The sequence below is a fragment of the Jaculus jaculus genome, chromosome 12 (genome assembly GCF_020740685.1).
Source record: "Jaculus jaculus isolate mJacJac1 chromosome 12, mJacJac1.mat.Y.cur, whole genome shotgun sequence".
NCBI classification, from domain to species: Eukaryota; Metazoa; Chordata; class Mammalia; order Rodentia; family Dipodidae; genus Jaculus; species Jaculus jaculus.
Genome location: NC_059113.1, coordinates 91,772,011 through 91,786,358, shown reverse-complemented (window position 1 = coordinate 91,786,358; position 14,348 = coordinate 91,772,011). Strand labels below are relative to the sequence as shown.

General features: G+C 40.5%; 1 protein-coding gene across 1 annotated transcript in view; it reads right to left on the bottom strand.

Annotated features, from left to right (window-relative positions):
- Window positions 1-3,066: 3,066 nt before the first annotated feature.
- The window catches only part of Smarca5 (SWI/SNF related, matrix associated, actin dependent regulator of chromatin, subfamily a, member 5), a 45,972-nt gene continuing 34,690 nt past the window's right edge, over window positions 3,067-14,348 (bottom strand). The window contains exons 17-24 of the mRNA XM_004655837.3: window positions 14,153-14,263; window positions 13,464-13,577; window positions 13,032-13,154; window positions 9,313-9,445; window positions 9,092-9,210; window positions 8,536-8,748; window positions 5,086-5,193; window positions 3,067-4,310 (exon numbers count right to left, since the gene is read on the bottom strand). Coding sequence (XP_004655894.2) covers window positions 4,245-4,310; window positions 5,086-5,193; window positions 8,536-8,748; window positions 9,092-9,210; window positions 9,313-9,445; window positions 13,032-13,154; window positions 13,464-13,577; window positions 14,153-14,263 — 987 coding nt within the window. The 3' untranslated portion in view covers window positions 3,067-4,244. The remainder of the gene's footprint in view (window positions 4,311-5,085; window positions 5,194-8,535; window positions 8,749-9,091; window positions 9,211-9,312; window positions 9,446-13,031; window positions 13,155-13,463; window positions 13,578-14,152; window positions 14,264-14,348) is intronic.

Sequence of the window (14,348 nt, the reverse complement as noted above, 5' to 3'; positions counted from 1 at the left end):
CACCTATATAAAACTACCAGACATCTGACTATAATCCCTTTGTAGAAAAGACGGACAGGATCCTTGGGGCTCACTGGCCAGCAGTCTAGCCTAATCAAGCTCCAGGCCAATGAGAGGCTGGCTGACTCAACCAGGACATGCCTGAGGCCTTACACCTGAGCTTGTCCTCTGCCATCCACAATATGCACATGCAGGCACACCGTGTAAACAAATACATAATTTTTTAATATATGTATTTGTTCTTTTATTTTAAAATTTTTATTTATTTGCAAGTAGAGAGAGAATGGGCGTGCCAGGGTCCCTAGCCACTGCAAACAAACTCCAGATGCATGTGCCCCTTCTGCACCTGGCTTACGTGGGATCTGGGAAATTGAACCTGGGTCCTTAGGCTTTGCAGGCAAGCACCTTAACCACTAAGCCATCTCTTTTTAAAAAACATATCTTGCCAGGCGGGGTGATGCACGCCTTTAATCCCAGCACTCCAGAGGCAGAGGTAGGAGGATTGCCGTGAGTTCGAGGCCACCCTGAGACTACACAGTGAATTCCAGGTCAGCCTGGGCTAGAGTGAAATCCTACCTCGAAAAACCAAAACACCACCAAAAAACAAAACAAAACAAACATTGTATCTTATTGAAAGAACAAGGTAAAGCACAATCTCAATATATAGCAAACAGCTCAGAAACATGCTGTTGCTGTGGGCATTTTCTATACACACTGGTATGTGTTTTTATTCATTTTGCAAAAATACCGAAAAGCATAAATTTGAGCAAGCCTGGATCTGGTACGACCACATCCTGATTTTTAAGCTTCTTTAAATATTTAATTACAAGAGAAAAAGGGAGAAGAGAAAGTATGGGCATCCAAACTCCAGATGCATGCGCCACCTTCAGCATCTGGTTCTGCCTGGGTACCAAACAGTTGAACATGGGCTGTCAAGCTTCAATCACAGAACCATCTCCTGAGCCCACAAATCTGGCTCATTCTTTTTTAAATTCTGAGTGGCAGGGGGTGAGGGTGGGGTGGGAAGAATGGGCTCCACACAGGTCCTCCAGCCACTACAAACAAACTCCAGATACATGTGCCACCTTGTGCCTCTGGCTTGCATGGGTCCTGGGGAATTGATTCTAGGTCCTTTCGCTTTGCAGGCAAGTGCCTTAACCACTAAGCGACCTCTCTAGCCCCATCTTGCCTTGCATTTCAAACTATAGACCACTCCTAGGGGCCATGTGAGTTGATGCATGTTGTCACGCAAGAGTGTAATGTGCTTTGAGCAGACTCCTCCCACAAACCCTCTCACCTCTCTCTCCATAGCCCTTAGTCCTGTTTGGCATTGAAAATAATGTCAAAGTCAAAAGCAATGATTCCATTTTATTTACTGGCATAGTAGTATTACCTTCTCAATAGATACGCACACACACGTTCTTTTGTTAGTAAGATATTCTGGGTTATACAGTGTCCCTGTCTCGTGCGCCATTTCTCCAGCTCGGGGCAGTTTTAAAGTTCTGTCTTCACCATCGATTCCTTTTAAGATGACAGTCTGAGCTTAGTAAGCATTTTTACTTCCATTTTGCCTTTAGTTCTTTCTGGATAAATATAAAATAGGGATATCCCAGGTGGCCCCTGGGATACAAGTATCTCCAGCATTGGCTAAATTTCCCTATCTTTCATATTTTTCCACTTAAATTTCCATATATCTATATCTATCTATCTATCTATCTATCTATTTATCTATCTTATCTATCTATCTATCTATCTATATATATATATATATGTATGTATTAATTATTTTTACTTATTTGCAAGGAGACACACACACACACAATGAGAACGGGCACACCAGGGCCTCTTGCCACTGCAAACAAACTCTAGACACATGAGCCACTTTATACATATGGCCTAAATGTGGGAACTGGGGAACGTTCTGAACCCAGGCCATACATTTTTCAAGCAAGCACCTCAGCCACTGAGCCATTACTCCACCTTATATTTCTTTTATACTTGAATCTTCAAGCTCTCAGGAGCTGGTACTTTATTCAATTCAGCTTGCATTTGTCCTGTATACCTCTTTGCAATTTCTCTTCCTTTTATTTATTTTTCATTTGAGAGAGAGAGAGAAAGAGGCAGGCAGATATAGAGTGAATGGGTACACCAGGACCTCCAGCCACTGCAAATGAGATCCAGACACATATACCACCTTGTACATCTGGCTTTACCTAGGTAATGGGGAGTGGAACCTGGGTCCTTTGTCTTTGCAGGCAAGCACCTTAACAGCTAAGCCATCTCTACAGCCCTCTTTGTTTTACCTTTTAGAGAGAGACAAAGAGAATTAGTGTGCTAGGGCCTCAGCCACTACACTCAAACCCGATGCTTGTGCCACCTAGTGGAGATGTGCAACCTTGCACCTGCCTCACCTTTATGTATCTGGCTTACATGGGATCTGGAGAGTCAAACATGGGACTTAGGCTTTGCAGGCAAACATCTCTCCAGACCCCCATCCCTGTTCTTTTAAAAACATCACTTTCATGACCTCCATATATAGTTTGTTTTTTTGTTTTGCTTTGTTTTTTGTTTTGTGTTTTTTTTCTTTCGAGGTAGGGTCTCATTCTAGCCCAGGCTGACCTGGAATTCACTATGTAGTCTCAGGGTGGCCTCAAACTCACAGTGATCCTCCTACCTCTGCCTCCCAAGATTAAAAGCGCCAACACGCCTGGCTAAAGTTTTAGTTTTACATTTTCTCAAGTTACTTCCTCCACAGTAAAGTCACAACTCCTTTGAGAATCTCATGTTTTCTACATGGCAGTCAGCTTCTGGAGAACATGGAATGAATTTGCATTCCTCTACCACTTGCAATTCACTTTTTTCCTTGACATTCATAGCAGCAATCCCCCATTTCTGAACAATATACAGTAAGTAACAGTAGAGGTCAAATTTCCATGCGAGTAGATAAAAACAACTAAGAAATTTCAGCGAAAGAAATTTAAATAAAGAGTAAGAGATCATGTCTCGAGAGGAAAGGCTGAAATGTTAAATGACAAAAAGATCAAATTGAAAAAAAGACCACTTGAAGAATTATAAAAGTTATATTTATTCACGATGCTACATTTCTTGCATTCCTTTAGAAAAGTGAAGGACTGTTTATGAACCCAATTTGCACATATAAAACTTTATACAAACCATGTGTAGCACATGAAGGCCTCTGGTACAGCTAAAGTCCTGACACTACAGTTTGGGTATTCCCACTTCGGGGTCTCCAGTTTATCAAGTCTGTTCCATAGAAAATAAAACTGGAATTATACTCAGTTTTGCTACTAACACTTAGAAGTTATTTAAAATATAATAAAATAAAATTTTCATTTACTCTAAAAACTCAAAAATACTATAAACTGGAAGGAGTACATTCTGTTAGCAATCATAACAGTATGACAAATTCACACCATATTTTGGCTGGGTCTTCCAAAACAAAAATTCACCTTAGTGCTGACATTATCTTTCTAAGTCGTGGCTGCTTCAGATGTTCATTTGTCAAAATATTTACCAAATACTTAAAAAAAAAATAATATTCCTTTTACAAAATGGTACAACACCTTAAGGAACCAGAAAATACTAAATGTCTTTGGCTATACAACTTAAAAAGGCCATTCATCCAACAGAACAGGGCATCTTCACTTCAGAACTCCAACTATGGAAAGAGAAAGCAAAACAGAAATATGCATAGAAATTCATTATGACTTGTCTTGCTTTTTCCCCATTCGACAATAAGCAGGAAAAATGCAATTTACATAATATTTCCCAATGAGACTCAGTATCACGATGAAAGAAAATATCTAAACTTTCTGCAAGGTGAAGTGAAGTAGAACAGTTACACAACTAGGTGGAGACTGAGGGGACAAATGGTATTTGCAATTTTCACTTATTTTTAAGCCACACAAGTGTGAAAATCATAGCTGATAACAACAACAAAAATCACAATCTTCACAAACGGAACTATAATAGAAAAATAAATCAAATGAAACATTTATTAATAAATGAAGCCTATTTTATTACTTCAAGTGTTAATGATAAAAAAAATTTCAGCACAGCTGTTGCATTTAAAAAAGTGAAACTACATACTATGTTTCTAGCTCAGTAAACAGATGGACCTGATGTCTTTGAATGACATAACAATTGAGCATTGTACAGTACATCTTATGAAGACCCGTAAATTAAAGAACTACTCCTTTATTGATTATGAAACAAACATGTACTCATAGTTTCAGCTTCTTTTTTCTTCCTCGACCATCAGGTGCACCATCCATTTTACGTTTCTGTGTCTATAAACAAACACAGGGATTACTTCTTAAGACAGGACTAACACAAGCCTTCAGTATATACACAGAGATACATTGCAACACACAGGTAATAGCTGCCATGTAGCAGCAAGTGTAAGACTCTTCTCAGGACTACACAGTAAGCTCTGCAAAGCAACCTATCAAATCTAATTTTTCTATTGTTATATTTTAAAAATGCCTTTTTTCATCCTTTTAAAATGCTTTAACTTTCACACTGCTAATACCACTGGGACAATAAATGCAAGGTTAAAAGCTAATAATAAAAAATGTAAAAGGTACTGTTTGTCTGATATTCCTTAAGTTATCATAAAATGTCTTGTACCCTCAAGGAGAAATGTATACACTTGGCATTCAGGAGACATTTTCTTGGGTTTTCACAAGCCCCCCTTGAAAACATGATGTATTAAAACTGGATTCTTTTTTTTTTTTTTAATTTTTTTTTGTTCATTTTTTTAAAATTTATTTGAGAGAGAGAGAGAGAGAGAGAGAGAGAGAGAGAGAGCACGCCAGGGTCTCCAGCCACTGCAAAGGAACTCCAGACGCGTGCGGCCCCTTGTGCATCTGGCTAACGTGGGTCCTGGGGAATCGAGCCTCTAACCGTGGTCCTTAGGCTTCACAGGCAAGTGCTTAAGTGCTAAGCCATCTCTCTGGCACCTAAAACTGGATTCTTAAGTGACTCAATTGCACTGCTTACAAAGAAAAATAAGAACTAACAAGGAATACAACTGCACATTTTCACTTATTCATGAATACTTACTGAAGGCTTTGGTCCTCGTTTCTTTTTCTCTGCCTTCTCCTTTTCCTCTAGTTCCATGTTTTCTCTTTCAATCAAAGTAATTAAGGTATTACACCTCCTCTGGAGTTCCTGCATTATCAAATTCAACGGTAAATGTTATTTCCATGTGTATGTTGTCAGGGTTTCAACTTCCAAGCCAAGGTTGGTGTACATGTACGTATGAAGGAGTACACACGTGCCACATCACACATGAAGAGGTCCAAGGACCACCTCAGGGTGTCAGTCCCCACCTCCCACCTCATTGAAGTGAGGGCCTCTGGTTTCCCACTGCGCAGGCCGTGGCAGCCTGCTGCTCCTCTCTCCTGCACTGCCACCTGCACATTGGGCTTCTAGCATCTGGTTTTTAAAGTGGGTTTTAGGGAGCTGAACTCTGGTCATATGGCTTGCCCAAGCACTTTCACCCAGTGAGCCATCTTCCCAACCTCCAAAAGCTGTTTAAACAGGGTAATACAAAAACATCACAATCTATGCTACAAAAAAAAAATTGAAAACATTATTTGATGTTTTTATTCAATCTTTAAAGTTATACTGGTATATGACTTGGGAACTTGCTTAGGATTAGAGTGCCTGCCTTGCATGCACAAGCCCCACAGAAGAAAAAGCAACAGTGCTATATATATACTTCAAAACTCCTTCCTCCATGTAGAAATTAAAACTGTGAAATGAGTATGCCTTAACAAATGCAGTGTCTGTTTTTGGAACCCTAGACCATTAATAACTAAAGGAATTGCAAATTACACTATAATTCAAAATCAACTCGAGCTTACAAGGCATTCCCCTTAAAAGCATTTTATCTCCATTACAGAACTAATGTAGCACGTGCTACTTCTCCCAGTTTTGGAGAGGTGGCCATGAAGTCCACGACGAGTCCTCCCTCCTCCCCCGGCAATCTGTGCAACAGCCTCCAGAAAGGAAGGTGCAGTGCCCTGGACAGTAGCCACAGCACTGAAGGAAAATCACCGTGCGGCATCACTGCTGCCCAGCAGCCCATTTTATCTTTTCTTCCCTTTTATAGCATAGCTAGACAACCACAATAAAACAATTTAAAAATATGTTATGGAAACAGCATACAAGACTTAGAAATATTTGGAATACTATACAGGGCAGGAGGCCATAAACAAAATCCAAGTTCTGTTTCCTCGGAAAGATCTGCAATAGCACACATACTATCAATATGCTACTGCTGCACTCCTGGGCAAGAGCTACGCCTCAACTGTTTATCACCAAGATGTCTGTGCGCTACAACTTATGTGCTTTAGCATGACACACACTAGGTAGTAATGCAGCTTTAGGCCAAGGTTTCATATGCTACCATGACTTTAGGTCTCTTGTTAACATTTAGTACAAAATTATTCCTATGAGCTAGCCCCAGGCATGGCAGTGCACACCTTTTAATCCTAGCACTTGAGGGGCTGAGGTAGAAGGGTCACTGTGACTTCAAGGCCAGCCTGGGCTACAAAGTGAGTTCCAGTTCAGCCTAGGCTAAAGATCCTACTTCAAGAACAAACAAACAAAAAAAAAAAAACATTCCTTCTTATAAAAACAATTTCTTCTTTAAAGAAAGTATAGGAGCTGGAGGGATGGCTTAGTGATTAAGGCATTTGCCTGCAAAGCCAAAGGACCCAGCTTCGATTCCCCAGGATCCACAACAGTCAGATGCACGAGGGGGCACAAGTGTCTAGAATTTGTTTGCAGTGGCTGGAGGCCCTGGCATGCCCATTCTCGGTCTCTTCCTCCCTCTTTTTCTGTCAAATAAATAAATAAATAATAAAATATTTTTTAAAAGACACAGGAGTCAAGCGCAGTCCTTTAATCCCAGCACTTGGGAGGCAGAGGTAGAAAGATCCTGGTGAGTTCAAGGCCACCCTGAGACTACATACTGAATTATAGGTCAGCCTGGGCTAGCGCAAGATCCTACCTCCAGGGGGGGGGGGGGGGGAGACATTGAAGAGCTGATAGAACTGGATCTCTTTCATCTATTATATATTTACATAGTACATTCAGGATAGCTCCATGTTCATTACATTTCTCTATCTAGGATATCATAAAAAAAAAAAAAAACCCTTCTGGCTACCTAGTGAAAAAGGTTCAATTAAGTAATCAAATGTGAAAATACTGTACTATCCACTGAAATATATAGTGACAAAGTACTTGCTCATCACAAGCAATGAGATAATCTTTATATTTATATTACCCTGTAGAACGCAGGTCAAAGGTGCTGAAACACAAAAGGAAAGTGCAATTCATTACAGATTCCTGACTTCTAATTTTAGGTTGATACAAATGAATGTTTTTGTCAGAAAGAGCCAGTCACTAGGACTAAAATCAAAATCCAAGTCTGGAGAGATGGCTCAGCAGTTAAGGCACATGCCTGCCAAACCTAACTACCCAAATTCAACTCACCAGTACCCACAGAGCCCAGATGCACACAGCGATGCATGCGTCTATAGTTATTTGCAGTGGCTGGAGACCCATGTATGCCCATACTCTTTCACACACACACAAACAAATCAAAATCTAGCATTAATTCAGTGTAGAGAATATTATTTTATGACATTTGGCCATTTAAAAAGCTAGATTCAGAATTTTGACATGCAGATGCCTGATATAGATTTCCCCCTATACAGAAATGTATCTATCTACTTGCTAAACCAAGAGTCATCATGTGCAGAAGCATTTCTTCCCATCTAAGGACCCAATTAAAATAACATTACATAAAAGCCAGGCACAGTGGCACATGCCTTTAATCCCAGCACCTGGGAGGCAGAGGAAAGAGGATTGCCATGAATTCGAGGTCACCCTGGGACCATGTAGTTAATTCCAGGTCAGCCTGGGCCAGAGTGAGACCCTACCTCAAAAAACTAAAATAAATAAATAAATAAATAAATAAATCAAGATACAGGGCTGGAGATATGGCTTAGCACAAGTGCTTGCCTGGGAAGCTTAAGGACCTGTGTTCAACTCCCCAGATCCCACATGAGTAAACGTACATGGCCACACATGCGCAAGGCGTTCACTTATAGTGGCTAGAGGCCCGGGCACGCCAATTTCTCTCCCTCTAAAAATAAATAAATAAGGGCTGGAGAGATGGCTTAGCGGTTAAGCGCTTGCCTGTGAAGCCTAAGGACTCCGGTTCGAGGCTCGGTTCCCCAGGTCCCACGTTAGCCAGATGCACAAGGGGGCGCACGCGTCTGGAGTTCGTTTGCAGAGGCTGGAAGCCCTGGCGCGCCCATTCTCTCTCTCTCTCCCTCTATCTGTCTTTCTCTCTGTGTCTGTCGCTCTCAAATAAATAAATAAAAATTAAAATAAATAAATAAATAAATAAATAAAAAAAAATGAAAAACATAGAGAAAAAGAATATACTGAATCAGAAACATGCTACATTACACAAAATATCTTTAAAATACTCACCATTGCAGTTCTGGACTTAAGAAACCAATCAAATCTGAACTGGGGAGAGTTGCGAATACACTGTCGTAATTCATCATAAACGTTTTCCTTGTCAAACCCAAGCTTGTGAAGCATACAAATAAGAAACCGATCCTCTTCTTCCGTATAGTTTTTCCCCTTGTTAGTACCATATGATATTCTTAGCTGATGGAAAGGTGCTTTGTACCGTCCAATCTATGGAAGTCACATTTTATATTAAATGCAAGAATCCTATGTAACTCAACTTCCCTAGAATTAGCTATGCAAGCTCTGTTTAAACCAAAATGTTCTACTCAGGAAACTTCATCTGATTTTGGTACTCTAAGACCTTAATTTTCTTTTATAATATTATCATAAAAAAGTAAAATCTATATGTTCTAATAAGAGATATCAATCTAATAAGTGTTGACAAAACCCATGTTTATTTTCTAAGAAACTTTAATTTCAAATCCTCACTTCTTTCCTTTACAATGGTTACCCCATCATACTTACATATAGTAATTATGTTAACTACCATACTTATCAATGTACAACATACCTTTGTATCAAGTGCTTTCTTGATACTTATTCTTCTCTGAATTCTTGCTTCTCCCCTTTCAATCTGAGCCATAATCTTCTCTATGTCCTGGAGCTCATTACACCTTTCCCAGAACACAGCTGTAAAAGCCAAAGTCAGATGGCATGAAGCTTCCAAAAACTCTTCTTAAATGCTCAAGTCTGATGACATTCTTGTATATATTAAAATAATAAAAGTATCACCTGAATATTCAATGACTTCTTCTGGAGTTTTTCCTTCTACTTCTCTTGCTATATTTTCAATATCATCGCGACCCCACTTTTCATTAGCTTTGATAAACTGATTAAAATCTCTCTTATTCCAATTGGTAAATCCCTACACAACAATAAATGAAATATTTAATCACAGAACATCAAACAGCCCCTTTATATTTACTTAGCCATGTAAATAGTACAGAAAAGTTTCCAATTACAGCTATGTTTATTGTTTAATGTGGTTAATTTTTACAAGCGTGTGTTGCTTAAAAAACAAACCAACCGAGCATGGTGGTGTACGCCTTTAATCCCAGCACTCGGGAGGCAGAGGTAGGAGGATCGCTGTGAGTTTAAGGCCACCCTGAGACTATATAGTGAATTCCAGATCAGCCTGAGCTAAAGTGAGACCCTATCTCAAGCCCCCCCCCCCAAAAAAAAAAGAAAGAAAAGAAATAAAGAACCCAAGCAACTAATTCTAAATGGGAGAAAATAAGGAATGCTTCAGGAGCTTTAATGTACTCTTAGGAGTTAGCCAGAATAAGGGGTAACATGGAGCCAAGATGAACAAGCAGGAAAATGGCAGAAAACCAAGGTAGAGGCTGGAGAGGTGACTCAAGGGGTGAAGTGTTCGCCACTCAAGCTTGAGTCCCAGAGTTCAATCCTCAAACTCCAACTACAAAGCCACAGGCAGTGACAGTATTCTGTAATCCCAGCGCTGGTGGGGAAATGGAGGTGCAGACGGAAGAATGTCCCAGGAGCTCACAGTGTAGCAGTAAGGAGAAAAGCAGAACAAGAACAAGGGAAACCATGCCTCAGATGAGGTGGGGCTGTCAAGGACAGACCCAGGAAGTTGTCCTCCGACATCTAGACACGTACCTTGGCGCGCGCGCGCACAAACACACACACACACACCACACACACAAATACATGAATGAATAAATTTTCTTTTTAAATCAAGCTTGTGCTGGTGAGATGGCTCAGCATTTAAGGTGCTTGCATGCAAAGCATGATGGCCTGGGTTTGATTACGCCATACCCACGTAAAGCCCGAGGCAACAAGTGGGGTATGCATCACAGTTCGTTTGAAGTGGCAAGAGGCCCCGTGTGCCCATCCTCTCTCTCCCCCTCCCTCGAAAATAAACACATAAATAAAAACATTCTTTAAAGAAATCAAACTTAAGCTGGGTGTGATGGTGCATGCCTTAAATCCCAGCACTTGGGAGGCAGAGGAAGGAGGATCACTGTGAGCTCCATGTCAGTCCGAGCTACAATGAGACCTTCGAAAAACCAAATTCATGTTCTTAAAGGCTTCAAAAACCCAAAAAGAAGTTTAAAAAGTACCAAGCAGAATATACCTTAGAAAAGATTAGTGTCCAGAATATACAAAGAACTCAAAAATTAAACAAATCAAGCAACCCAGCTGATAAATGAGTACTGAAATGAACAGTTTCTAAAAGGAAATACAAAGGGCCAACAAACACATGAAAAAATGTTCAATCTTACAAGCCACTAAAAAAAAAAAAAAAAATTTAAGCCAGGCGTGGTAGCACATGCCTTTAATCCCTGCACTTACGAGGCCGAGGTGGAAGGATCACCATGAGCTCAAGGCCACTGAGACTACATAGTATATTCCAGGTCAGTATGAGCTAGAGTGAGACCCTACTTACACACACACACACACACACACACACACACACACACACACACACAATTAAGTCAAGAGGCTGGAAAGATATCTTAGCAGTTAAAGGTGCTTGTGTGCCAAGCCTCCTGCCCGGGTTTGATTCCCACCCATGTCAAGCCAGACACAAAGAGTGGTGGATTCATCTAGTATTTGCAGGAAGCAACAAGAGATGGACCATATACATGCAAATGATTTTTTTTTTAATTCTCAAGGTAGGGTTTCATGATAGCTCAGGCTGACCTGGCATTGACTATGTAGTCTCAGAGTAGCCTCAAACTCACAGCAATCCTCCTACCTCTACCTCTGCCTCCCAAGTGTTGGGATTAAAGGCATGTGCCACCACGCCCAGCTAGATAATACATAACATAGTTTTAAAAAATAAATGTTAAGTCAAAACTACATTGAAATTTCATCTCTCCCCAGTCTGAATGGCAGTCACTAATAAAATAAGCACAGGATTGGGCAAATGGCTAAAGTGCTTGCCAGTTTAGTGCTGGTCAAATCAATGAACTCTGGGTTCAGCGGACAGACCTTGTCTCAATAAATAAGGTAGTGGACAACTGAAGCTCTGCCCTTGCACATACGCATGCACCCACATATGCAAACCAACACCACACATAAAACAAAAAACACTGGTAAATGGACTTTAGAGAAGGCTGAGTGATTAAGGCACATGCTTGTGAAGCCTAAGGACCCAGATTCCATTCCCCAGTAAGCCATATGCACAAGTCTGAAGTTCATCTGCAGTGTCTAGAGGCACTGGAGTGACCATTTTAGCTGCCTTTTCCTCTCTCAAAATAAATAAATAAAATGCTTAAAAAAAAAATGCTGGCAGTCGGGCGTGGTGGTGCACGCCTTTAATCCCAGCACTTGGGAGGCAGAGGTAGTAGGAGGATCACTGTGAGTACAAGGCCACCCTGAGACTGCATAGTGAATTCCAGGTCACCCTGAGCTAGGGCAAGACCCTACCTCAAACAACAACAACAAAATGCTGGTAAACCTCAATAACATTACATTATGAATCCATTCATTACGTCAGAGCCCTCATGCTCTGACCACCTCTGAAAATGTAAGCACAGACACACCCGGAGACCTGCCAGACGTTTTTCTCAATCCAATCAATTGGCATGAAGATTAACCGTCAGTGTCTGAAACCTCTTGCTCTGATGCTGATAGTCTGGGTGGAATGCGCTCAAAGTTCAATGTAGACTTGTGTGAAAGTTCCCATATGTAACACAGCAGTATGTACAATGAATATATACACTGAAAATTAAAAGCAATAAAGTGCTAAAAAGATTGTATGGAAGATTCACAGAAAATATGTGAACATTAAAAATAAGGAGTTCTACTGTGCATGGTGGTGCACAACTTTAATCCCAGCATTGGGAGGCAGAGGTAGGAGGATCATTGTGAGTTCAAGGCCAGCCTGAGACTACATAGTGAATTCCAGGTCAGCCTGGGCTATGGAAAGACCCTACTTTGGGGTGGGGTTAGGAGTTCAAAAGAATACCCACTCCCCACTCTACTAAGTGCACCTCTTTAACCTCAACTATACTGTCAATTAGTAACAATCAAAATGCAATGCTGACCTGTGTTTTGGCATCTTTTTTAAAATTTTCTTCACAGTACTGGGTACTGGACTAGGACATGCTTGGCGAGGATTCTGCAGAGGGGTTCGCCATTCAGGACCCTAATCTTTTTTTTTTTTTTTTTTTTAATTAGCAGGCACAGAAAGAGAGAGATAAAGAAGAGAGACAGACTGAGAGAGAACAGGCAAGCCAGGGCCTCTAGCCACTGCAAACGAACTCCAGACAGATGTGCCCCGTGCATCTGGCTTACGTGGGTCCTGGGGTCCTGAACCTGGGTCCTTTGGCTTCACAGGCAAATGCCCTAAGCTCTAAGCCATCTCTCCAGCCTTTTTCCTAACCTTTTTAAAGCAGAAACTCAAGCTTCACGCACTGCAGCACCCCTGAGATAGCACTCTGCCAAGTCACTGGGTGAGCAAGGGTGACTGGACGTCATACCTGGGTGAGGAGCCTCTCTTTCTCCTCCAGCTCCTCCTCAGTGAGGGGCTCTGCTTCATCGATCTTCAGCTGCTCTTCTTTCTGCGCCTGCGCTGCATTAGGGAGGTCAGGACTCCGAGGTACCTGAGAGAGGCACACATGCCATAACCCAAAACTTTAGAGTTTGTGACTGACCAAATTCATTATCATCTAACAATAGGTCACAAATCTTAATATAACCATGAAGGCAAGCATACAAATACACTATATGTATTACTTAACTGGCATAAAAACGTGTTTTCTTTTTAATGAAAAGTCAAGAAATTCATACACTAGACAAACACAACTAAGAGATAATAAATAATAGTTTTTCCTACTAAGTTCAAATTAGTTAAATATTTTTAGTCATGGTCTGTCGCTAGAAAATAACATAAAGGGGAAATTTCCAATTACCTTGTACCCAATAGTTTTTCTGTAGTACAGAATTTCTTTTTCCAACAATTCAAATAAACGTGGGGGAAAGAACTGGAAATCCTGAACATTGGGTTGTTTTGGAGGTCGAGGAGCCTGAAGAAAAAAATAAAAGGTGTTGGTTGCCCCCCCCCAAAAAGTGTATGTATGGATTGTTATTAAGATGTTGGAGGGAATTACCATGGGATATATTTTATAATCATGGAAAATGTTAATAAAAATTAAAAAAAAAAAAGATGTTTCATAAAACCTTAACATCCTATTCTCTAAGGAACAGAATAGAATGTACCTATCAGACTGGAGATATGGCTTAGCAGTTAAGGCGCTGGCCTGCAAAGTGAAACGATCCAGGTTCGATTCCCCAGGACCCACATAAAGCCATAGGCACAATATGGGGCATGCGTCTAGAGTTTGTTTGCAGTAGCTAGAGGCCCTGGCATGCCCATTCTCTGTGCCTCTTTCTCTCTCAAATTTCTGTCTCTCAAATAAATAAAGAAAAATAAAATATTTAAAAAATGAATGTAGCTATCAACAAAACAAAAATGAACTGACAATACAAATTTAAATTCAAAGATGTAAAATTTAAATATAACATCAAATAAAACTCTCAATTTGTTGTAAAAATGTAGGAAAAAATAAGAACAACATGTTTAGACATTTCACCAGCTCACCTTGGGTGCTTTAGGCTCACTAACACGAAGAGCCTCCCTGAAATATGCATCAACAGCGTAGTTGGCTTTTCTTTCTCGCTTAGGTGGTTCAATCCATTCTGTGAATGCAATCTAGGAGGAGGAAACAATGCAAAACACTACTGTGATCACAGACAGAGTAAGTCATTTGCAGTGATGCACGGACACAAAAGAGTAC